The 24,607-nt window shown below is 54.5% G+C and overlaps 1 protein-coding gene across 1 annotated transcript in view; it reads left to right on the top strand.

Annotated features, from left to right (window-relative positions):
* Nucleotides 1-12,443, top strand: part of CYTH4 (cytohesin 4) — a 29,240-nt gene extending 16,797 nt beyond the window's left edge. Inside the window, exons 8-13 of the mRNA XM_019753012.2 lie at nt 754-902; nt 6,799-6,910; nt 8,364-8,440; nt 8,798-8,869; nt 9,217-9,371; nt 10,678-12,443. Of these exons, the coding sequence (XP_019608571.1) occupies nt 754-902; nt 6,799-6,910; nt 8,364-8,440; nt 8,798-8,869; nt 9,217-9,371; nt 10,678-10,750 (638 nt within the window). The 3' untranslated portion in view covers nt 10,751-12,443. The remainder of the gene's footprint in view (nt 1-753; nt 903-6,798; nt 6,911-8,363; nt 8,441-8,797; nt 8,870-9,216; nt 9,372-10,677) is intronic.
* Nucleotides 12,444-24,607: the final 12,164 nt, after the last annotated feature.

Consider the following 24,607-nt stretch of genomic DNA (forward strand, 5'->3'; position numbering starts at 1 on the left):
GGGAAGAACTTAGCACAGGGCAAACAACAACAATGTTAGGTGCCACTGTTATCAGAGGTAGCATCACTGATGGTTTAGAACATAAAGCTACTTCAAAGTTAAAGCTCCGAACGTCACAGATGGGGAAGCTGAGGCTCAGCGAGGTCAGGGACTTTCCCAAGGTCAATCAGAGAGTTGGGGACATTAGCTGGACTTCCCTGGTTCTGGACATACACCACAGCGTAATAGTCTCCTCCCTCCCAAAGGCGCCGCCCAGGCTCCCTGCCTTGCACCTGAATCACGGGACAGTCACTCTGGCTCCAGAAGCCCCACAATGTCAGCCAGATTACCAAGCAGCACGTGACTAAGCCCTGAACAGTGGTGCCAACAATAAGTGCTCTCCGAGATCCAAGGAGGCAGAGGACAGAGTGGGCAGAGGGGCTGAAAGGGCTCCGCGGGGAGGAGAGCTAACCGCTGGAGCTAAAAGAGGGTGTGAATGAGTAGAAAAGGGAAGAGGAAGCATGCCTGGCGGGGGCCGCAAGAGCACAAGTGCAGGGTGGGAAGGCACAGAGGGGCTTGGAACAGGACGGCGGGATTTTCTTGGGAGGAGTCCAGTGAGAGTGGGAGGTGAAGCCGGGCTTCAAATGCCAAGACGGGAGGACACGGTGGACCTTTGGGCCTTGAATGGCTGACCTTCAATCCCTAGAAGGGGCCAGGACAGAGGAGGGGAGAACCACCAGGGCCAGGACTCTGACCTGCTGTCCCAACCCACAGACACCTGCTACGTCTTGTCCTTCTCCATCATCATGCTCAACACCAGCCTCCACAACCCCAACGTCCGGGACAAGCCCCCCTTCGAGCGCTTTGTGTCCATGAACCGCGGCATCAATGATGGTAGTGACCTGCCAGAGGAGCAGCTGAGGGTAAGAGAGGCGCAGCCAGACCCAGCCCAGTCCTACAGCATATGGGCGGGGCCTTCTTAGATTGACAGCCCAAGGGGGGGCTGGGCTCCTCTGACATAGACCATCCATGTTGGTGACTGTCGTGAGATGGACGACCACAAAAGAAGTTGGTCCTGAGATGGCTCTTCCTAAGTGGCCCCCATCTTCAGAATGATGGCCAGAGATAGACCACCCAGGAGGTCCCGCCAGATTTGAAGCTATGGGAAACTGGGCACCCTTCATTCACACCTTCCAGAAAGGGTGCAGCCCAAAACTATTTCTTAGAATCCCAGATTCTTAGATTCTCAATGCGTCAGAGCTAAAAACCCTCACACACTGTGCCCAAACCCCTCCCTCCTTCACAAAGAAGGAACTGAGGTCTTCCAGCAGGTTGCATGGCAGCTTGAGCGCTGAGCAAAACCCAGGCCTCCCGTCTCCTCATCTAACAGCCCCCACCCCTGCCACACGGCACCAGGCACTCTGCCTGGCATGGGGCAGACAGGGATGAATCACCCTACCCAGGCCAAGTTCAGGGTCTGGTGGAATGATACACAAGTGAATGACAACCCTGGGTGATTCATGCTATGCTAACTATGGGAACACAGCTATGGAGACACAGGGGACAATACTGTCACTATCTTGGGGACAGGGGAAAGGTGCCAGCTTAGAAGACTCCACAGAGGAGGTCACTTTTGAACTGGGCCTTGACGGTTGAATGGGAGTTTCCCCAGAGGAGAAGCAGGGAAAGGACATTCCAGAAAGAAGAATTGGCCAGAACCCAGGCCTGGCATGACTGGGAAAGGGCAGGGCATCCAGTGTGCCTGGCTGGAGTGTAGTTGCGTATGGACACTGATGGGTGGAAAGGTGGGGCCAGAGTGTCCAGGGCTTCGAATGACAGCCTCAGGAGTTTGTCTGTTTCCTGTGGGCAACAGGGAGTCAGGAGAAGTTCTGTAAACACAGGAGTGAGATTCAGAGCCTGGCTCAGCAAAAACGAATCGACAGTTCATTTCTAGGATTAGCGATGCCCCAGAACTCCATAGAGCTTCAGTCCTCGCCAGGTCAGAGCCCCGCAGGAAGGAGAGAGTGTGAACCCCACTATCCCAGCTTAGCACCCTGTGTACCTCCTGTTACAGAAGTCTGGGGGGACCCTGGGTCTGGAATGATTCTTGTGTCCCCTCCTTGTTTGAGAAGGGCGCCCTTTGCCACCACCCTCCTTTGTCCCCAGAAGAGAAAATTGATCGTGGTGGGGAGGTCAGGTGAAATCTCTGCACCCCCACCCCCATTTGCCCTCTGGGTGACCTTGGGTAATGACTCACCCTCTCGAAGCCACCATTCCCTCAACCAAGAGAATGGGGCTAATGCCTGTGTCATAGAGCTGCTACGAGTAGTAATTTCTTTTAATGTAAAGGTCATAGCCCATGCCAGGTACATAGCACAGGCTCTAAATGGCGGCTTATGTCACTATTAAATAATTAATGATCATTTTAAAACCCCGGCACCTAGTAAAATGGCTGAAACACAAAAAGCACTTGAGAATTGGTGACTCATATCATTGTGGTACTCTTGGCAGGAAGCTGGGCTCACCTTGTCTGGCAGTTAATGAGTTAATGATAAGCCAGCACCAGTCCTGCCAGATCTCCCAGGTGCCACATTATTGCTTCAGCCTCCAAAGAGCCTCCAACATCTCCCTCCTTGGATATTTTTCCCAATTTAAGCCTTTTGTTGACAACAATAGGCTGCATTTGTATAGAGCTTGTGACTTTCTCCTCAAAGGGCTTTCAGGTCTATTATCTCAATTTAGCTTCCAGCTCTGCCTGGGAGGGCTGGGAAGGGTTTATTATCCTCCTTGGCTTCCAAGAGAGGCAGGGACCTAGTGGGGAAAAGAACAGAGCGCTGGTCTCACAGGCACATCCAAGTCCTGGCTCCCCCACTTTATGGTTGTGTGGCATCAGGTAAGTGGCTTGACCTTCTGAGCTCCCAGCTCACAGGATTAGTGTAGAAAGGTAAGGTCTTTAGCAAAGTGCCTAGTGTATGTAGTTGGAGGGGGCTAATTAATCCAGAAGCTTCCCAGGGCCCAAAAGGAACCACACAGGCCTGTTCCTTGCTGCTCAAGGCTTTTGCAAATAGCTGCTGTGGATTAAGGAAGAGTATGGTGGGGGTGGGGGACATCGTCTCACCTTCTCTCTGGGCCTCATTTTCCCCATATGTAAAGCAAGGACGTGGTTTTAGGCACCTTCAGATATTCAAAGTTTGCCACTTTGCAAAAGGATTCTCCATGAAGCTACTGCAGCTTGGGCCCTGCCCAGGACACGTAATGCTTTCAAGTGGCCTGATTTATGAAATTAAACTGACGCAGATACATTACGTAAAGAGAGGTCACCCCAAGGTCTCACAGACCATGAGAGTGCGCATCTGGAAAGGCTTTGGAGAGGGGCGTGGTGGGAATGAGGGACAGGTGGATTGAGCAGGTCTTGCTCTGGCCATCGTGATGGGGACGGGACAGAGTGCCTAAGAGACGCAGGGCAAAGGTAAGGGGTGTGGACTCAGAGGACAAGAGATCAAATCCCAGCTCTGCCCTGATGGTTGTGTGATCCTGAGTGTGAGCCTCAGTTTCTTCATCCGCAAAGTGGGCTGATGACACTGACTTCATGATGTTCTTCTGAGAAGCAGAGATAATGCACTTCAAGTTCTGGCACTTGGCAGGCACCAGAGAAATACTGAGAGGAGTCACTCACTTTGAGAGGGAGCTAGGGTGGAGGAGGGGAAGAAGGAGGGCTCTGAGGTTACAGGTGGAGAAACTGAGGCCCGGGCAAGACAACGGTCTTCCAGTTCAGGGTATCTTCTGCTATTGGCAGTCCTGGACTTCCTGGGTCCTTGTCCAGGTGACTCCATCAGAACTGACCATATCTGAGCTCAGTCAAGGTTCTTCATGTACCCATGAAGTCCTCCCCAAAACTTTAGGCTGCAGGTACCATCCCTAGTTTACAGTGAAGGAAACCGAGCTCCAAGAGGGGTCGCTGGTCAGGGGGCCTCATAGTTTGTGAGGAGTTCAGATTCGAACCCATGTCTGTCTTGACTCCAGCGCCCTTCCCTCTTCAGAGACCAGAGGCACAATTTTAGACACAGAGGACTTTGCTGTGTGTCCCTGCTGACAGTTTCTCCCTGGCGAGAGGAATCTCAGCTCATGGAACAGAAAAGATCAGGGATCGATTTGCCTTCAGATCAGTTGGCTTCAGGCTTGGCTAGATCCAGGGCTCGGGGAGGTCAGGACTCAGTCTGGTCTCTCAGCCCTCAGCAACCCAGGCCTCCATCTCAGCTTCCCTCTCCAACAGGCTCTCCCCAAGTTGTGGCAGAGATGGCCCAGGCAGCTCCAGGCTTCCCTCTTGCTTAGCAGTTTAAACTTTAAACTAAAGTCCCAGAATTAAGGCTTATTGGATGGCTTGGGTGACATGTCCCTCCCTGAACCAGTCACTGTGGGCGGCAGGATGAAATGCTCTGATTAGTTAGATGAGAGTCATTCACACCCCACCCTGGAGCCTGTGGGTGGGGGGCAGTGGGTGTCAAGCCCCCTGAGCAACCTGGACAGAGAGTGTGTGTGTTGTGTGTGTGTGTGGGGGGGTGATTCCCCAGAGGAAAACTGAAAAGGTGGGCAGGGACAGATGCAAGGCCAGCAGAACCACCAGAAAGTGGCCGTTGTCTGTCTGATCACATCTACCCACACGAGAGAAGACAGCCTGGCCCAGTGGTTTGGTGGTGGCGAGTGCAGGGGTGTTTTCTTACAGAGCAGGGGCGTTGTTTACAAAGTACAGGAAATGTGGGTGAGCTGAGCTGTTTTCTTTGTGGGGGCAGAATGTGTAGGCTGATATGGCGCACGCAGAAGCTGCCGGGCCTCCTGTGGGTGCTGTAGAGGCTGCCGGCTGCTCTCCCGCCTGCTTCCTTGGGCCTTCCAAATATTTGTCTGTGCTGACAGCTTTGCTGACAAGGCCTTCCTGCTGCAGGCCTTTGTTTAACCAGCCTGTGCCACTTGGGAATTCCCAGGGCCAGGCTGGACCTGGGCGGGAGGGGCTTCCTGGCTGCTCTGGGGGGTGCAGGGGCTCCAAAAACAGCAAGAGGTTCCTGCTCTTCCCTACACCCACCCACCACAGCCAGGCTGAGCCCAGGGACTCTGGAGTCCATGTTCGGAAACACCTCTGTCAAGACCAGGAAAACCTGCTTCCGCCCTCCGTTCCCGCAACACCCCCCCCCCCACCTCCCCATCCTCCCGTGCCCTAGCTCTCAGGTCAGAAAAGACCTTTCAAAACCAGCATGCTATTTCTAAAACTTTTGGGGAATCAAACAGTACTTGTGAAATTTTTCAATTAAAATTTTGAAGAAACCTTCTGAACAGCAGCACACACAAATGCAACAAAAGGAAATTATTTAATTATCTTAAGGATGGAGACCTAGTATTGTGTCTGATTTTAATAAGCAGACATAGACAATTTGGAATGGTTTTCATGGAACACGGAGCCCCAGAGAGTTCAAAACACACAGTGGTGATCCATCGCCAACATCCACAACTCACCCACAGGAAAGTCTCAGGTCTGGCTTGCATACCTCCAGTGACAAGGCACTTATTACCCTCCAAGGTTGCTCCTTCCATATTTTAGCACGTCTAACTGCTAGAAAGTCCTCCATGAAATCTGCTTTCTGGAACTCCCCATGCCCAAAATCAGAACCCACCCAGAACAGGTCTTTGCCCTTGACAGCCAAGGTCAGCATTCTACCCTGAGTCCCTCCTTTGGCCAGGCCTCTACTCAGTAACCATTCCCAACTTCCAGTAGCTCCTCTGTGTCCCCCCCGTCCCAGGATACACCTGCAAGTTTTGCTACTGCACCTAAGCGACAAGGAGACCCCTTCCCCATGGGTGTTGACTAAGGAGGCCCTGACCTCAGCTGCTGTGCCCTGCAGTATGCGTGTGTGTTCGTATGTACACACACACACACATGCGCACACACACAGGTGAACATGTGTGGGGTGGGCAGTTTCCAGCCGAGTGTTCTTGTCTCCAACACCTTCAGACACAGGGATAACTGTCTTTGACTCACTCATCTGAACCAGAAGAGCAGTGCTGGGTAGTCGGGGGGCAGGCGGGGGCTATACTCCTCCCTCCTCATCACCTTCCCTTGACTTGGAGAGGTGGGGCTCTGACCCGTGCGTAGTCCATTTACTCCCCCCAGAACCCAGGCCAGTTAGCCTTGTTCTCTCCATTTATTGGATGAGGACACAGCAACTCAGAGAGGTTGAGGGACATGCCCAGGGTGACACAGCCATTGAGTGGCCGGGCTGAGATTTTGACCATGATGGCCTGACACCAAAGCCTATGCTTTTCTCCTGCCATGCCAGTGGCTGGAATTCCAGATGGGGGTGGGGAAGGGACCGTTATTCCCTTGGTCAGCAAACAGTTGCCAACCTGCTTTAGCCCAGGCCCTGGGAAGCCTCGGGGTTATGACACCCAGGCCTGCCCTAGAGGAGCTCCCCGCATCTAGGGAGGTCAACCCCAGCCGGCAAACTGATGTTGAAGTATTGATAGAGTGGGGGCCATGGGTGGGGCAGCTGGCACCATCTCTCTGAGGTACTAACTCCCACTGGCTCTGCCCCACAAGAGCACAGGGGAAGGCATGACATAGTGCAGGGGCAGAGGAGCACCAGTGGACCTGGGAGACCCAGGCAGGGTTTCGCCACGAAGGCCAGGGACCAACGGAGGGGGAAGGAGGGGGAAGACTTTGCCCAGGGGTCTTGTGACCTCTCCGAGGCCACACTGGTCAGGCCAGGCCCAAGCCCCAGACTGCGATGGACGTCACAGCCAGGCCTTTCCCTTCCTTCTCTCTTGGGGCAGAACCTCTTCGACTCCATCAAGAGTGAGCCCTTCTCCATTCCTGAGGACGACGGCAATGACCTTACTCACACCTTCTTCAATCCTGACCGCGAGGGCTGGCTCCTCAAGCTGGGTAAGACGCACACTCAGGCACATGGGCGCACAGCTGAGAGACTCGTGCACACTCACTACCATGCCCGCACACTTGGACGCACCACACACACACACACACACACACACACACACACAAGTCGACATGTAGGCTCAGGGTGGAGTCGGGACAGCCCAGGTGTCCTGACCCCCAGTGCAGCAATCTTCCTACCCCATCTCTCCATCTGTCTGTCCTGGAAATGAAGGGGGCAGTGGCGGAGGGGAAGGACGAGCAGGAAGTGGGGATAAGAGACTGACAGATCCACAAACCCTTCAATTGCAGTTCTGTCTCTCTTCCCAGAAGAGAAGAGAGACACCTGCCCAAGGCCACACAGCCAGCAAGTGGCAGATTTTAGTGGGCAAAGGATGGGGTGTCCCTGAAGGATGGGGGGAGGGAGAGTGACAGGATGTGGCTCAGGGGAGCTTTCCCTCAACACAACTAGTGGGCAGGAGGGCCTCGGATTTGCAGAGAGGAGCTGTGGGTGGGTGTCATGGTCGTGGGGGCTGCGGCTGCAGAGTCTGGCAGGGGAAACACAGGGCCCAGCCACTTGCTCCTTCCCCCACTCACACTCCCGGATGCCACCCAGCAGGGGCATCCCAACCAGGCACAGTGGCCTTCAGAGGCAGGTGAGGACAGCGCCTCGCCTCGTGTTGGAGCCGGGGCCTTGGCCTGGGGTGTGCATGCAGGCCCTCCATCTCTCCATGCCCACCTCCCAGGCCTGCCTTCTTGCCCAACGGACTGTTCTCAGCCCCGGGGAGGCTCTAAGCTGCAGATACCAGCCCTTCCACCCATGTGCTGGGGTCGGGTTGCTCAGCCTCAGCACGCGCACACACACGAACATATGTGGGGGTGTACAGGTCCCAGCCGAGATGTGAAATGGGCAGAATACATAATCACTGGGAGGGCTGAACGCGTAGCAAAATGGCCAAGTGTTTGGCTGTGGAACTAGGACCCTGGGGTTCAAATCTCAGCTCTACTGCAGGACCTTGAACAGAGACTTGGTCCCCTCATCTATATAATGGGGTTGCTAATGGTCCCTTCCTCCTAGGGGGTCATGGGGGTTAACAACGAATATTTTTTTAACCTTCATGAACATTGCCTGGCAAATGAAAAAGGAAACGCTTGGCCCAGTGCCAGGCAGGGAGCAGGCCATGGGATCCTCCTAAGGGATAAAGCGGCAGAAAAACTCAGGGAACGGCCACCTGTCCTGGGGCCTGATCATGGGGGAGCCTCGAATGTCGGGTGAAGCAGCTCAGGGAAGCCGGTGGACGATGGGGGTCCCTGAGGTTTTTGAGTGAGGAGGGGATAGATATGGGGGAAACTGTGTGGGGCCTCAGGGGGGAGCCCAGGGGGAAGCATGCAAGTTCCCTGCTCTTCCGTGGAGGGAAGTGTTAGTAGCCTGGGACTGACTGGCTCCACCGCTGACCCCTTGCAGGGGGCCGTGTGAAGACGTGGAAACGGCGCTGGTTCATACTGACCGACAGCTGCCTCTATTACTTTGAGTTCACCACGGTGAGTCTGCCCCTGCCCCCCACCCCCTTTCAGACTCCCACCAAGCGGTCAACTCACAGATCTGGGGGCCTCTTTAAAATCACACAGTCCACCCCCATTTCACAGATGGGGAAAATTGAGCTACATAGAGGAGGAAGGACTGTGCCAAGGGCCAAGGCAGAGCCAGGGCTTAAAGTCAGGTCTCCTAACTCCTAGCCAGGGCTCCTCCCGTGCTGCTCCCCCTACCCTGCCAGGGCTGGACAGAGTCTGGGAAGATGGGTACACTCCTCTTGGGTTTGAGGAGCCCAAGTTCACTCCCTATCTTCTGCCTGAAGGCTCTCTCTGCTGATTTTGAACTTCTCCCCCGTTCGCCTGCAGGACAAGGAGCCGCGGGGAATCATACCCCTTGAGAACCTCTCAGTGCAGAAGGTGGATGACCCCAAGAAGCCAGTAGGTGTCGGGTGGGGCCTGAGCCCGGAGCAGCTGGGAGAATTTCTGAAACAGGGAGGGAGGAGAGGGCAGCCGGGCTCTCTAGGAGGCTAGGCATGCCCAGCACACCTTCCTGGGAGCTCAGGGTTGCCTCAGTCTCCCTCTTGGGGCCGTGGGCTCTTTGCCTGCCCCTTCACCTCTCACAGGAAGCAGGCCTGGGGCAGGTGGGTGCCACTGCTCGTCTGAGCTCTGGTCTTGCCCAAGTCCTGTTGCCCTAGTCCTCCCTGAGTCTCCTGGAGAGCCCACCCCAGCTGCCCTCCCCTCCCCTCCCATCCCTGCCCTGCTCTCACCTGGCCACCTCCCCACAGTTCTGCCTGGAGCTCTACAACCCCAGCTGCCGGGGCCAGAAGATAAAAGCCTGCAAAACAGATGGTGATGGCAAGGTGGTGGAGGGCAAGCATGAGTCTTACCGGATCTCAGCCTCCAGCGCCGAGGAGCGGGACCAATGGATCGAGGCCATCCGGTAAGGAGTAGCCAGCTACTGGGGATGGGCTTCCTGTCACCTCCCAGAAGCCCCTGCTTCTCTCAGGGCCTTGTTTCCTTGTCTGCAAAGGGGGCTAACTCTGAAATCTCCCTCCTGGTTCTGGCATGCAAATCCCTCCCACCTGTGTTCTGTGAGCACCTCCTCTGTGCAGGCACAATGCCAGGCCCCAGGACACAGGGGAGTGAGGCACCAACTTCATGGGGCTGATGGGAGGAGCGGGCGAGATGTGGCTTGTAAAGCTCTCTGCCCAGCGCCTGGCACTTGGTAAGTGCTCGGGAATGGCATCCTTGTTAGTCCTGGAAAGACCTGGTGGAGATGGAGGCAAGGGTTTTCCAGCTGGAGGGACCAATGCAGGCAAAGATGAGAGGTCAAGTCATTGTGTGGCAGCCCCTCAGAGTCCTGGGTAGCTGCTGCTGGGCAGTGTGGGGGCAGGCAATGCCAAGCAGTGCAGGGGTCTGGCTGTGTAGGGACAGGGCACTGTGGGGGCTGAGCAGGAGGAGATGAAGCTGCAGAGGATGGCAAGGCCTTGGTCGCCATGGCAACAAGCTTGGGTTTCTCCTGGGGGCCCTAGGGAGCCACAGACTGGTAAATAAAGAAGGGGTGTAGCCCCGTGAGAAAGGCACGGTGTAGGGGCTGGTTTTACGAAGACAGGCAATGAGGACAAGTAAAAGGGAGCTGAGTGAGGGACAGGACCACAACCTTGACTGATCCAGTGGGGAGACGCAGGCAAGGGCGCACCCTGTAGGCCACAGGAGGACACAGGGCTAGTCTCTGGACTGGGGTCATGTCCCAGGGACTTGCAGGGTCTTTTCCCTCAGGCTTTGCAGCATCCCTATGAGGCTGCCAGGCTGAATCCATTCTCACCTCCATTTTACAGATGAGGAAACTGAGGCCCAGAGAGGGAAGGCCCTAGCCCAGGGCCACACAGACAGTGAGGGACAGAGCTAGGCCCAGCAAGCAGGTCTGCTGACTCTGCCCACGCTCTTTCCACCTCCTTCTGAGAGTCTGATGGGAGTTGAAAGAGGGGTCCAGGGACATTTGGGGACAGAATTCCCCAGGCTCTCTGTCTCACTTTCTCCAGCCCTGTTCATGGGACTCTGGGTTAGACCAACGAGGCTGGACTCACCCTGACGTGCTCCTGGTTGGGGTCGTCTGGCCTTTCCCCTGTAGTGGGGCAGGCTGACCCGTCCCTGAGAGACCCACACCCTTGTTACAAGCCCTGGGAGATAAGACCGCTTTGATGGCCAGCTCAGCCCTGAAACATTTTCACCTACTCTCCTTCCAGAGCCAGCATCACCCGTGTCCCGTTCTACGACCTGGTCTCTGCTCGGAAGAAGAAGATTGCCAGCAAGCAGTGAGCTTTCTGGGAGGTGGTGCTGGGGGCTGGGCATCCAAGAAACCCCATGACTGTGGTACCTCGAGACCCACCTCCCACCCAGGGCACCCTGTCCTGGCCTGCAGACATCCTCACCCACCCCCCATTACTCCAAGTTGACAAGAAGGGGGAGGCAGAGCTCAGGAGGGTGGGTGGGAACCACCAAGGGCTCAGAGCCAGCAATGAGACCCCTCGGCACCCAGCTGCTGCCAGGAAAGGCTTGAGGAAAGCAGCTGAAGAGAAACCAGCCTCAGAACCCGGCCACCTGTTCTCTCTCTGGGTCTCGGTTTCCTCTGCTGGTAATGTCTCCTTGATTCTGAAATACCATCAGTCCTCAGTGAGAAGGGCTGTGGGGCTCCGGAGCTCCGTTTCCAATATGCCGTGTGCCCTCTTCCCAAGTCAGACTCCTCCTCTGGTTCTTGGAACACTGTGGTGTTTGGATAGAAATGTCTCGGCCCTTCAGGCTCTGTGTTCCCCGCCATCCTGCCCAGTGACAGTAAGCACAGTCCCAGTGCAGCTTCCAGCAGTTGGACTGCTTCCTCCAGGCAGAAGGGAAAGATTGCACCAGGCCTCCCTAAGGATCTTCTGGCTGGAGATATCTGCACTTGTTTTACTGATCTGGAGGGGACTCAACTGAAAGCTGCTGGGGAGCCGAGAGCAGAGTGTCCATTTCAGGCGAGGACCAGGTGGGACACTTCAAGAAAATGGCTGAGAACATCCCAGACAAACGTACTCAAGCAGCATCCAGGGTACAATCAAGAAGCGAAACAGAGAGAACTTTGTGGGTGTGGTTACCAGGAGGGCTGCCTGGAGGCAGCAGCCAAGCCAATGAGGGACACAGAAGTTCGAGGCAGAGTCTCAGCCAAGGCTTCCCTACGAGACCTCTGAGCGGGGGTCCCTTGGTGGTAAGGGGCACCCAGCTGGATCCTCACATCCTGAAACCCTCTGCAGCAGCGATGTAGACAGTTGAGCTGACTTCCCAGCACACTGGCAGGAGGCTCTGTCTCCAGGGAGGCCCCAGCCTGGAGGAGGATTCCATGAATTCTCAGAAGCACTTCTCGCCCCCTCACTGGGGCCCTGGGGGAGCCCCTGGAGGGAAGTTCCCTGGAAGGAAAGCAGGATATGGGATTGCCTCTGCCCCACCACCAGCCTGAGTGGGTAAGTGGGAGTAAGGTGCATTCTCCAGGGGAGGAGAGGCAACCTCCCCTCCCCTCCACTCCCACCCCCACATGCACACCTTCCATACGTTCAGGATGGAGTAGCTGCCTTGTGAAGTGGTGAGATCCTTGTCCCTGGGAGTGTGCAAGTGCCTGGTAATAATATTGCACTGAAGAGGGTCTGGGTTGGGGGGCTGCAGGAGGAGGCTTTGCAGGATGCTTTAGGACTTCCACAGATCCTATGTCAGCCTGGGAGCTAAGTGCCATCTCTGCTACCTCACTGGCCCATTATGGGACATCCAGAGGTCATGGAAGGAGCACTGCTCTAGGGCTCATGAGGTCTAAGGACCTTTCCTGCCACAGGCATAAACTGACTGTGTGATCTTAGGACACTCCCTTCCCCTCTCTGGTCCTCAGCTCCTCCCCCATCATAGAGGGGATGGAATCAGTGATTTTCTGGGCACAAGTGGCTGTTTGGGAATCACTCAGAAGAGAAAATAAAACTTATGATCGACTTTGTGAGTGGGGCTCTGTCCTCTCTGTGACCACATCTGCCATCTTTGACCTCACCCTGCTTCTTCACCTTCATCGCCTTCCCAGCTGAGGGCAGGAGGGCCAGACGTGGAAGAGTAGGCACTTGGAGGGCTCTGGACCCTCCTCCTCGGGACACTGGGGCTCCCACACTGGACAGACATACCTGGAGGCTAGATTTGCTACAGAGTTCCCTCAGATAAGCGGCAGGATGAACTGGTCCTCCCTAGGCTGAAGAAAGGCAAAGGAACTTCCCAACAGGCAGCACTGTCTAAAGAGAAAGAGCTGCTGCCTGGAAAGATAGGTAATAAGCTCCCTGTCTCTGAAGGGATGCAAGCACAGGCTGGCTCCAGTGATCACTTGGGGTGTCACGGAGGGGCTTGAATTCAGTAACCTTCATTTATTTGTGCTTTCCGCCATATTTATTAAGTACCTCTAGGGTTCCAGGCATGGGGAACAAGACAGAATACCTGCCCGCACGGGCCTTGTATTCTGGTGGTTCTGAATTCTAAGACTCTAGGCAGCCCTCTCCAGATGTGGAGGACACCCAAGTGGCTCCCGTACCTTAACCCAGCCGCCTGCTTAGGTTCCACCAGTGAGTCACCTGAAGGCCCTGGACTGATCAACGTCTCCATCTATTCGTTCATTTGGCCCCTGCTTATTGAGCATCTGCCATGTACCAGCTCCTCACGCAGAGCCAGGCATCCACAGACGATCAAGACAGAACCCTGGCCCTCAGAAGGAGCTCAGATCAGGTGGGGGAGACAGGCACGAAGGAGCAATGGCAGCTCAGGCCGACCTGTGCTGTTATAGATGGGGCACAGGGGCCAGTGGAAGCTGGGCTGGGTAGAGGGGCAATCCAGGGAGGCTTCTCAGAGGAGCTGTGCTTGACTGTTGGCAGCCAGGTGGGGGAAAGAATACACACCTGAGACTGCAGTGAGTTCATCTCATGTCTGTTACCCGACACACACACACACACACACACACACACACACACACACACACGACTGTGAACCCTTGCAGGCCAGATTGTTACTGCTCAGTGCCTAGTACGCAGTAGGTGCACAGTAATTATTGAAGTCATCTGAAAATGCCCCCAGGGCCTCAGCTTCAGCAGGTGCAAATGTCTGGAGGCACAGGGAACTAGGGGAAGAGTCGTGCTGCTGTGGGGTTGGGGGAGTGAGGGGAGAGGCAGGCAAGGCCACATCACAATCCCGGAACCCTGACTTGCTGGCCCAGACCCCCTTGCCCCTCCCTCCCCTGGGTGGCCTCTGCCGCTTTCACACCATTTTGCCACTCCTCGCTTTGGGCAGCAGGGGGCTCCCACCACACGTGAATGACAAGTTCCCACAAAGCGACTGGACTGGATCCCGACACCTGGCCTCTGGGAGGGATGGAGCCCCCACCCAGAGTAGAGCCTTGGCCTGGGCAGCCTGGAGAGGGAGGCATCTGGCCTACGAGGACCTGCAGGCTCGAGCAGCCCAAAGACATCGTGGCACAGATGAGTACGGCCTCCCTGCACCTTCGTGCTGGGTTCAGCCTGGGAGGCAGGATACCCAGCTCTCTCACTTCCTGGTTTGGGGCCCTGAACTAGTGGCTTACCCCCTCTCGGTGTGATCTCCCTCCCTGAAGGATTGGGCCGGGTGACCTCCAAGACACAAACCTTTCACGGGGACTTCCGTGAGCAAGGGGTTCTTAGACATGGGTACAACACAGCCCCTGCCCTGGGATGGACTGAGACAGGTATGGGGGTGGGGCGTGGCAAATGAGGAGGTGCCACAAAAGCCTCTTGCTGCAAAAGGCCACAGAGGGAATCGTGAGAACCAACCCGAGGGCCTGGGTTCAAGGTCCAACTGTATGGCTGTGTCTTAAGCAAATTTCCTAAGCTCTCTGAGCCTCATTTAATAGGAGTAAATATATGCAAAATACTTAGAACAGTGTTGAGCACCTACTCAGGTTATGGTAAGTGCCATTATTATTATTATTATTATTATTACACAATGTGTACATGTCTTCTTGGAGACACAAAACAGGTTGCGGCCATTAGAGGACAGATTCATGGGACTAGGTGGGTGAAAATCTAGGAAGGCTTCTTGAAAGAGGTGCCCATTAAAGATAAACAGAGTGGAAGCCTGGCTCTTCAGCCGGTGGAACCAGGAGGAGCCAAGACAAGGATGCGTAACAAGGCACGGTATTTCTTGGACTCCCTTGGAACCCCAAAACTAGCCCCAGGGGGCCAAGAGAATGCAAGTTTGAGGGGGGCTGGGCCCTGGCAAGAGCTGAGCTGTGTGCACAATGCTGTAATCCCTTGCATCTCCGAGGACACCGAGCCCCTTTTCATAAAGCTCTAACTGGAGAGCCAGTAACAGGGCTGCTGAACAGAGACCATCGCAGAAAGAGGGAGGACAAACAGGATGCCCAGGCATGGAGTAGGAGATGGCAAAGGGAACCCATGCCAGGTGCCCGAGGAGCGGCAGTACACCGGCTAACCCAGAGCTGGCACTGGGGCCCTGCCCCTGGATGCCAAGGGCAGGAGATGGAGGACAGGCAGGCAGCCGTCTAGCGGCAGGTGTGAGAGACCTGCAGAAATTGATTTATTAGGGACAATGAAAGGAGCTAAATATGTTTGCCGGCTCAGCGATGACTCAGGCATTCCCTAGGGGTCCACAAAGTGTGAGCATCAAAGAATCTAAGACGGGCCTCTTCCCACCAGGGCTCTGCCAGCCTCAAGCCCCTCCTTCCCAGTGATAGAAGAACTACCCCCTGAGTGTCCTGAGGGCCTGGCCTCTGAAGGGCAGCAGAGACCCAGCCAGTCCAGTCTGCCTGCCATCATCACCCCCCAACACACACACACACACACACACACACACACACACACACACTGCCAGACCTCAGAATGGCTAAAGAGCAAAGCCTCCTAGTGAGACACATCTGGGTCGAAATCCTGGCCTTGCCCCAAATTGCTGTGAGGTCTTAGACAAGTGGCTGGCCCTCTCTGGACCCACATTCACCCGAGAAGATGGATCCCCACTGAGCCAGGACGCTATCTCCGCCTCCCTGTCTGGCAGTGTCATTGCCACCCCGTTCAGCTTATTCCAGATAGCCCTAAGCACAGTCTCCTCTGCCCAAAACCCACCAACTTCCCTCCAGGAGAAAAGCCAGCTCCCACAGGCCCTCAAGTTAGGGGAGAACATGCTCCTTCAGTGCTGGGTTCCAGGCCGGTGCCAGGCTCCAGGAGAAACAGGGATGACTCAGAGAGTCTGAGGCCAGAGGCAGGGTAGACAGAGGAGGAAGAAATGACCTCGTCATGGGGCAAAGCACTGGGGGCTGCAGTAGAGGTGTAGGAAGGGGGCCTGCGGTGGGGCTGGGGGGTCGTTAGGAGGGGCAGAGGAGGAGGGGCTGCAGGGTGTAGGGAAGGACATCTGCCAAGCAGTGGGAGGGACAGTCCTGTTGTGAGAGACTGTGCAGGGCAATGCATGGAGCCCGCTGCCTCAGTGTGGCATGTTTGGGGAGCAGTGGACTGTTCAGTGGGCATAGAGGGGGCCTGACACTGGAACCGCAGGACTTGGAATTGAACAGAAGCCGGGACCAGGCTGGCCAGCTGAGTGGCACCGGGAGCTGGGGAAGGGCTAGCAGCAGGAGAGAGGGGGGCTGGAGGCTGTCTGTGGGAGGTCCCTCTGGCTGTGGGGATGGATTAAGGAAACACAGAGGCCACAGGGCCTGGAAGAAGCACTAAGGGACAGGCACTGGAGGAGCAGCAGCTTGGGCACAGAGCGGAGGAAGAGGGAGGAGGCTTGATGGGCCCCAGGAATAAGGCTTGTAGAAGGGTCACGGCAGCCCCAATAGCCCAGTGAAGGGCAGATAGGCAGGGCAGGTGAGCGGGAAAGTTTGGGGGGAGTGGGGAGATAAATAGGGTCACCAAGTTGCAGGAGCCTGTAGGACTTCCCGGGGGAGAGCTCATTCTGAAGTCAGATATGGACCCGGGGCTCAGGACAAGGCTTCCCCTCCACCCCCTCTGTACCCTCTCATCTGCTCCTCCTCTACCTTCTCCCCGCTTTTCCTGCTTGACCCTCCCTCCCTCTCCTGCCCTATTTCCCTCTCCCTGTGCCCCACCTCCCTGGTTCAGCCACCTTCTTGGTCATGGCCCGAGGATATATTGACAAGCACCGGGCCCTGGCCTGCCTACAGAGCTGGGTTTGAATCCCAGCTGCCCTATACCCGACTGTGTGACTCTGGGCCATATACCCCACTGTCTCGGGACCTCATTTCCCCAACTGAAAACTGTGGTTGGAGGCTAGGGACTCCCCATCAGCTAGGTCCCCAGAGTTTACAGGATGACCTGAGGGGACTCAGGCCCCTCTCTATGGCACAGACTGGGAAGCAGCTCACCCAGAAGCCTAGGAGGCTAGTTGAACCTCAGGCCTGCCCAGGAGAAGGAAGACACTTCTGTGGGTCACAGAAGTCCCTGGCCCTCTTAAGCCCACCTGGCTTCTCTTGAGCACACAGGTTCAGGCCTCTGCCACCTTTGCCACCAAAGGTGATATTTATGGAGGTCTCTCTTTATATTCTCCTGTGAGTTCTTAGCAGCAAGTGACTCTCACAACCAGCCCACAAAGACCCAGTGCTCCAGATTTCACCTGGACACCCCTGCCCCCACTCCATGCCCAGCAGCAATAGGTCACGGCCAAAGCAGCCAATCATGAGGCACTAACCAGGGCCAAACCTCCACCAACATGCTGCCTTCCAAACTCCAACACTCTCCAGGGTGGGCACTATTATCCCCACTCTACAGATAAGGGCTCGGAGGCTCACGGGGACACCTGGCCCACCTAGAAGGGCCTCAGCCAGCATGGAACCAAGACCATCTGACTCAAGACCTGTATAGATTTCAGGTGGCGACTAAGTCATCGTCCAAAATGGGACTCTTCTGAGAGTGCTGGATTAGAGGGGATGCAGGGACAATAGGAGTGAACCAGGACAGCCCCAGGCACCCCAAGACATATGGTCCCCCTAGAGATTGGACATATCTACAAGAGTCCAGCAAGGAAGAGGGGACATGCTAGGTGTCCCTGGAGGCTGGAACAGACGTGGCCTATGGCTGCTTAATCCTGAAGAAGCAAAAGGCAGCTATTTTATCCAGCGTAAACTGGGCTCCAGGCCTCTACCAACACCGAACTCCAGTGAACACTTCCCCTGTATTAGTCTCCCCAAGTGCTGCCTCAAAGGGGTGTGGTGTGGCCTGATCATGAGTGCAGCAAGCCTGGTCCACCACCCACCCTCTCCAGATACTAGCGGCCACTGTTATACTTTTGATGGGGTCTTCCAAGCGGGACTGAGAGCAAGGGCTCTGGAAAGAACCAGCACAGGTGTCAGGGACGGCTCATCCCATCCTTCCAGGACCAGCTGAAGCCCCCCTCCTATAGGAAGTCCTCCTTCACCATCCCAGCCCCCTCTCTCTGCTTCTACACAGGGCTCTCTAGCCCTTTCCAGGAATGCCTGTAAAATCACCCTTCCCCTTCTTCATGAGAAAACTGAGACTCACAGAGGTTACGGGACACGTTCCAGGTCACCCAACACGGAGGCGCCATGAGGAAGACAGAGGCAGAAGGCACCACCATTTATTAAGCATTCTTCTCTCGTCTGGTCCTCCCAGCAGACCACACAGCAGACAGAATTCTCCCCATTTAACAGAAGAGGATGTGGAGACTCAATGAGGCTGTGACTTACCCAGAATCCCACAGCCAGGAAGTGGCAGCTGATCAACTTGTTTCCATTAAGTTGTTGAGGCCAGGAGGACCGGGACGGGACCGCAGACAGTTTCCAGCAGAGGTGGAGGACTAACTCCTGCCTTCACAGTCTCTTTGATCCTTTGAAGCTAAAGCTTAACTCTCTTCTCTTCCTCCCTCCTCCAAGGGATGTGCATTTCATAAGAGTCCAGGGAGAATGCAGCTTTGACTAAAGAAATGATTTTTTAAAATAAAACGTCCCCTATTAAAAAAATAATAGGGGCAGCTGGGTGACTCAGTTGGTTAGAGCGCGAGCTCTTAACAACAAGGTTGCAGGTTCGATTCCCACATGGGCCAGTGAACTGCACCCTCCACAACTAGATTGAAAACAAGGGCCTGAGCTTGGAGCAGAGCTGCCGGTGGGAGGGCTCAGTAGTTGGAGCGTGGTGCTCATAACACCAAGGTCACTGGTTTGATTCCCACATGGGCCAGTGAGGAGCAATGGCTTGAGGTTGGAGCTGGGCCGCCAGTGGGCAGCCGGTTGGCTCAGTGGTTAGAGCGAGGTGCTCATAACACCAAGGTCATTGGTTCGAATCCCACATAGGTCAGTGAGCTGCGCCCTCCACAACTAGGTTGAAAACAACAACTTGAGTTAGAGCTGAGCTGCATTCCCCATAACTAGATTGAAAAACAACAACTTGACATCCTGGAAAAACATACTGTTCCCTAATATTCCCCAATAAAAAAAAATAATAATAAAACATGCTCATTGGAGGAAATTGGAAAACGCAATGATCAGGAAGAAAAAACTTAGATCAAGAATTCTTCAACCTGATATAAACGTTTCAGATTATTTCCAGCACACCTGTCTGCTCTATGGGTTACGTCTCTGCCTTGCTACTGCATAGGCAAGTTTGTAACATGGCATCATGAACCCATATTTACCCCTGTGTACAAGTCAGGACAAGCTAGGTTATGCTGTGGTAACAAATAAGCCCCAAATCTAAGTGGCTTCACACACAAGACTTTATGTCTTGCTCACACGGTATGCTCAGTGCAGAGTTGGACAGGGGTATCTGCTTATCACAGCCACTCAGGGACCCAGGCTGAGGAGGTGCCAGCCTGACACAGGCCGCCAAGAGCACTGTCTGGATGGGACACATCACTTCCGGCTCACATTTTGTTGGCCAAAGCAAGTCACATGGCTACCTAACTTCAAGGGGGCAGAGAAGTACCACCCTACCACCTGCCCATCGAGAAGGAAGAACAGAAATATGTGGTTGGCTGCTCTAATGGCAATTATTTCTAGGGTAACTCATTTATCAGGACCAGTGGGTTTTCTGGAATGCTAGACAATCAGAGCTGAGACTGAGAAAGTCCCGGCAAAGGAGAACAAGTTGTTTTCCCTCACTGTACCATGTTACATACTCTTCACAAACTCACTTCTCAGTGACTGCATAAGAGTCCACCGAGGAGATGCGTCCTGGGTTTTCTCCTGAATCCCCTGCAGTGGGAGACTTAGATTGTTTCTAGTCTCACCTTCATATAAATACCCCGTCTTAAATAAAACCTTGTCCCTCTGGCCTCTCAGAAGTGCAATTACTGGCCACTCTTCAGGCTCAGAATACCTGCTATCTATTCATACTTCAAAAGGGATGGACCAACACACCTTGCCTTCCACAGCATGAGCAGGAGGTACCCACTTCTGAACACTTGCTGGAGCCCAAAGCAGTGATTCTCAAATCTTAGCATCACAATCACCAAGGGGATTTGTGAAACACAGATTGCTGGACCCCAGCCCCAGAGTTTCTGATGTCATAGGTCTGAGGTGACACCTAATCTTTTGCATGTCTAACAAGTTCCCAGGTGATGTTGGTGGTCCTGATCTGGGACCATACTCTGAGAACCACTGGCCTGGTGGTGAAGCTCCCTCACTTTGTAATCTGCCAGGCTATTCTGCTCAGCTACTCACCAGCTGTGTAGACTAGAACAAATTACATAATTAACCTCTCAGCCTCAGTTTCCTCATCTGTGGACTGGAGGCATTGTGATGATTTAGCACAGCTAAAATTTGCAGAGCTCTGAAAGGTGTGTCACAAGTTTCCGTTAAAGATAGTTGTAGTTATTCAGTGGTAGAATGAATAACTCCATGTGTTAAGATATTTGTTAATTTGAATGGAATTGCATTTATTAAAGTTCTTGTGCCTTTTACGTCTCTGAGTGGGAATGAATTTTTTCTCACATGGTGGTTAAGCATTTGATTTTCCTTTTTAGTGTGAGTTATCTGCTCCTGTACTTTGCCCATTACCTGCGGGGCTTCTCTGTCTTTCCTCATGGTCTGCCTGGGCTCATTATAGAGCAAAGATAATAGATCCCATGGCTGGTCTTATTTTCTACAAAAATTTTCCAAGTTTGCTGCTTGCCTTTCTACTGAGGTCATTTTTCTGGCTTACAGAGTGGCCAAATCCATCTGACTTTCCCATTTTTATTTCCTCTATCACTTTTAAGCTTAGATTGGCTCCCTTCTCCAGCATGTGAAAAGTATAAAGGAATTGGATTTCGAGTGATGAGATTCTGTGCACCTTGACGGTTGGGGGGTGGGGGGGCGTGCCCTCCTGGCTCACCTCAAACCCTCTGGTCACAGGAAAGTCATAGTCAGAACCATTAGAACTGCAGGCCTCTCGGCACTACCCACCACCCCACACCCGCAGCTCTGACCCCGACATAGCCATGTTGTCTGTCTCCCCAGCTGCAGAGGCCCCTCCGGAGAGGTTCTGGGCAGTTCAGAGTTGGATGGGGCCACTGGAAGTTCCAGTGGCTGATCCTCCAGCTGGAGATGGTATGACCAAGGCTGTAAGAAGTGGCCATAGGCTTGGGCCGCCAGTTCAGATCTCTCCTCAGGGGCTTTGCCCTGTGAGCTTTGCCTCTGAGTCTCTATTTTCTCATCTCTAAAATGGGAGTGATAATGCCCACATCACCTAAAGGGTTTAAGTAGATCAACAGCCACCGGTGCTTAGGACAGTGCTGGGTGCAAAGTGAGCCCTCGAGAAATGGGACTTGTTATGCCCAATTCTATTCCAGGGGCGGGGCGTGAGCCCCACAGCCTTTGCCTGTTTTGGACTGAATATCCAGCACCGAAGGCCCAAGTCCCCAGGTCTCAGGAAATGACCCCCAGTGCCTCAAAGCCCTCGCGAGTCCAGGCTTTGGAGCACGACCCCAGAGCCTTCGGCTGCGGCTCAGCCCATCAACCCCGCGCGGGAAAAGCGCCTCCGGACTCCGGGGCTTGGATAGGCCACGCTTGTACCAGGAGCAGGAGGGGGCTGCGTCACCCACCTCTGCCTCCTCCCCGCAGGTCTGTCGGCGCCGAGCCCCTGCAGACGAGCTGTGCCACCTCCCGCTCCCGCGCCAGCAGGAGCACTGCTGGGCCTGATTTCCATTATAATCAGCCACAGATCTCCCGAAGGGGCTGCGAGCGCCGCCGCCCATCGGGGAAGCTCCTGCGGCCCGCGCCCCCCTCCCGACCACCCCTCCCACTTCACTCCCCCACCCACCCACCCCCGCCTTCCCCAAGGAAGCTTCATTTTTAAAAGCTTTCGAGAAACTGTCGGCGAGAGAGACGCCCAGGACGTCGTCTTGGCTTTAAGGAGAGGGGGCGGCGGGGAGAGGCCACCGAGCTAGTCTAGACCAGGCTCAGAGGTAAAGGAGGGAAACTGAGACAACCAATGTAGGAGACACGTTTCTAGGCACGTCTTCACTGCGGCCTCACAGCGACCCTGAGAGTTGGTTCTCTGCTAAGCCCCACTTTACAGATGGGGAAACTGAGGCCTGGAGAGGTTTGAGATCTTCCCAGCTGGTGGGGGGATGGGCAGGGACGCCCCCTCCCTTCGGGATTGGTGAATCCAGAGCTCATGGCCTCCTTCTGAAGAGGGGCAGCCTGGGAGAAGGGTGCGAGCTTGCATCCTGAGATGACTGGACCACAGGGGATAGACAAGGGGACAGACGAAGCTGAGCCCATGAGAGGGAGGCCGAGGTTGTGCACAGCACTTGGAACCGTCCTGGTCTGGAAGTCCATGGGTTTGCATAACCGAGTTCCAACCCAGCTCCACCACCTCCCAACCACGGGAGAGCAAACTACAGCCCACAGCCAAATCCTGTCGCCCAACTGTTTTGGTAAAACCAGAATTATGCATGGTTTTTACATTTTTTAATATTAAAAAAAAATCCAAAGAAGAAAAGTATTTCCTGACATGTGAAACTTTATAAGATCCAAATTTCAATGTAGTTTTATTAGATGCAGCTATACCCATTAATTTTTGGTCTGAATACAGCTGCTTTTCCACAACAATGGCAGACTTAAGTAGTTTTGATCCAGAGGTATGGCTCCCGAAACAGAAAATATTTATTACTTTAGCCCCTTCCAGAAAAATAGTTTGCCTGCATTAAACGGACAAGTGGTGAACTCTCTAGCCTCAGTTTCCTCATCTGGACAAGTAGGAATAATATTAACTGAGGATTGAATGAAAAAACGGGCAAGCACCACACACAGTTGGCTCCCTTCTACTCCCCCACTGGAAATATGTTTCTTTTCTCCTAGTCCCTGCCCCTTGCTGCCTCCCCCTCCCCAATCACAGCCACCTGGATGAAGGTACCTTGAACACAAAGTACGCATCACCCACCCCTCATCCTGCTGGTCCCATTCCATGCTCACCACCTGAGCCCCTAGCCCCCTCCCCAATCAGTGACTGATCTTGGCGGGTGCCACCTCCAGCAACCAGCACAGTCCCTGGCACACAGTAGGTGCTCAGCAAGTATTTTCTAGGTGGATGGATGGGAGGATACTTTGCGGTCTTTCCCTTTTCTCCATTCCCTTTGCTCTGGCCTTCTCATCTCCTGCCAGGTCTCCTTGTCCCCCTCAAGCTCTCTCGCTTCAGAACGGGGGGTCTGCCTATGTCACCCCTCCCCACTGGTTCCCAACTGCGCTCTCTGTGCAGGCCATGCTCCCCACACAGGGTGCTGAGTGAGCGCCCTTCTTCAGTCTTACCATACACCTAAACCATAGCACGTCCCTGAACCCAAGAAGCTGGATCAGGCCTCCAGGTGGTTGTTCATGCTGTTCCCTCTGTCTAGAATCTTCTTCCTTATCTTCCAATGAGCCCAGCATCCTTTACTCGACCCCCCCCAGACTCAGTGCAGGCCCTGACTCTATGAAACCTTTCTAGATCTCTCCACCCCCCTCCACTGCTATCCTGGCACCGGTGGGACTTCAGTGCCATTAGGAATGTGCATGAATATAAATGCATGAATATGTCTTCTCCGGGTGAGCCTATGAGCCCCTGGAGGGCCAAGAGCATGATGTTATTTCTGTATCACCAGTCCCAGCAAAAGTATAGCCCAGAGAAGTCACTTAGTAAATTTTGTATAAATGAGTCCATGAACGAAGGAGGGAATTAATACAGAGGGGATCTTGTCCCTCCCTTGCTCAGTAATGTTCAGTGGCTCCCCAGTTCTCCTCTGAAAAGGCCAGCCACTCAGCCAGGTCTTCAGGTCTTCAAGCCCTATATAAAGTGGCTCTGATCTAGCTTCCTGTCTTGTCTCAAACTGCAACCCCCAGGCTGTCTTCCCCAAACACTCCTAGCCTCCAAGCATTTGCTCTAGTAGCCTCCTCACTCACCTGCTTTTGTGCCTTTGGGAGCCCTGACCATCCTGGGAGACCCACAGAGCTTCAGGGACCCAGGGGCACCTAATGTAGGGGACCAACTTAAAGTCCTCAAACCCCACAGCAAAAGAGTAAGCAGGGGCTCTGACCCGGGTTCAGAGTGAATCCTGCCAATGTCTACAATGGGGACATTGCTGCACCTCTTGGAGTAAAATGGAGACTTACATCGCCATGTAGGGTTGCTGGGAGTTTAGAGATGCTGTTGTCGAAAGTTTCTGGCACATAGTAGGTGTTCAGTAAAGAGCAGCTCTTTCTAGCCCTGCCAGAGCCCTCCTGCCCAGAGAGGAGGTTCAGGGAGCAGACCTAGAGCTCCCAACCTACAACCCCGACCTCCCTCCTGCTCACCCTCTCCCTCCACCCGGACTGTGCCTGCAGCCAGCGGCTAATGCCGCCATGGACAGAATGACAATGAGGACAGGACCTAAGCAAGCCCATCTGGGAAGCTGTGGGACAGGGGCTCAGAATGAAGACAGGGCTGGACAGGGACAGGGACAGAGGCAGGCAGGACTGAGGTAGGGGTGGGAGAGGGGCAGTGCCTGGGATAGGAGTTCTGAATGAAGATGGGGCAGGAGCTAGACAGGAGAGGGGCGAAGAAGGGCAGGGCTAGAGTGGCAAAAGCACAGGATGGGGGCTGGGGTGGGCCAAGGACTCCTCCAGGCCCCAGCAAAGGGCAGGCAGAATCAAGACCAGCCTATCTCCAGACTTGGAAG

The sequence above is a fragment of the Rhinolophus sinicus genome, linkage group LG02 (genome assembly GCF_036562045.2).
Source record: "Rhinolophus sinicus isolate RSC01 linkage group LG02, ASM3656204v1, whole genome shotgun sequence".
Taxonomy (NCBI): Eukaryota; Metazoa; Chordata; class Mammalia; order Chiroptera; family Rhinolophidae; genus Rhinolophus; species Rhinolophus sinicus.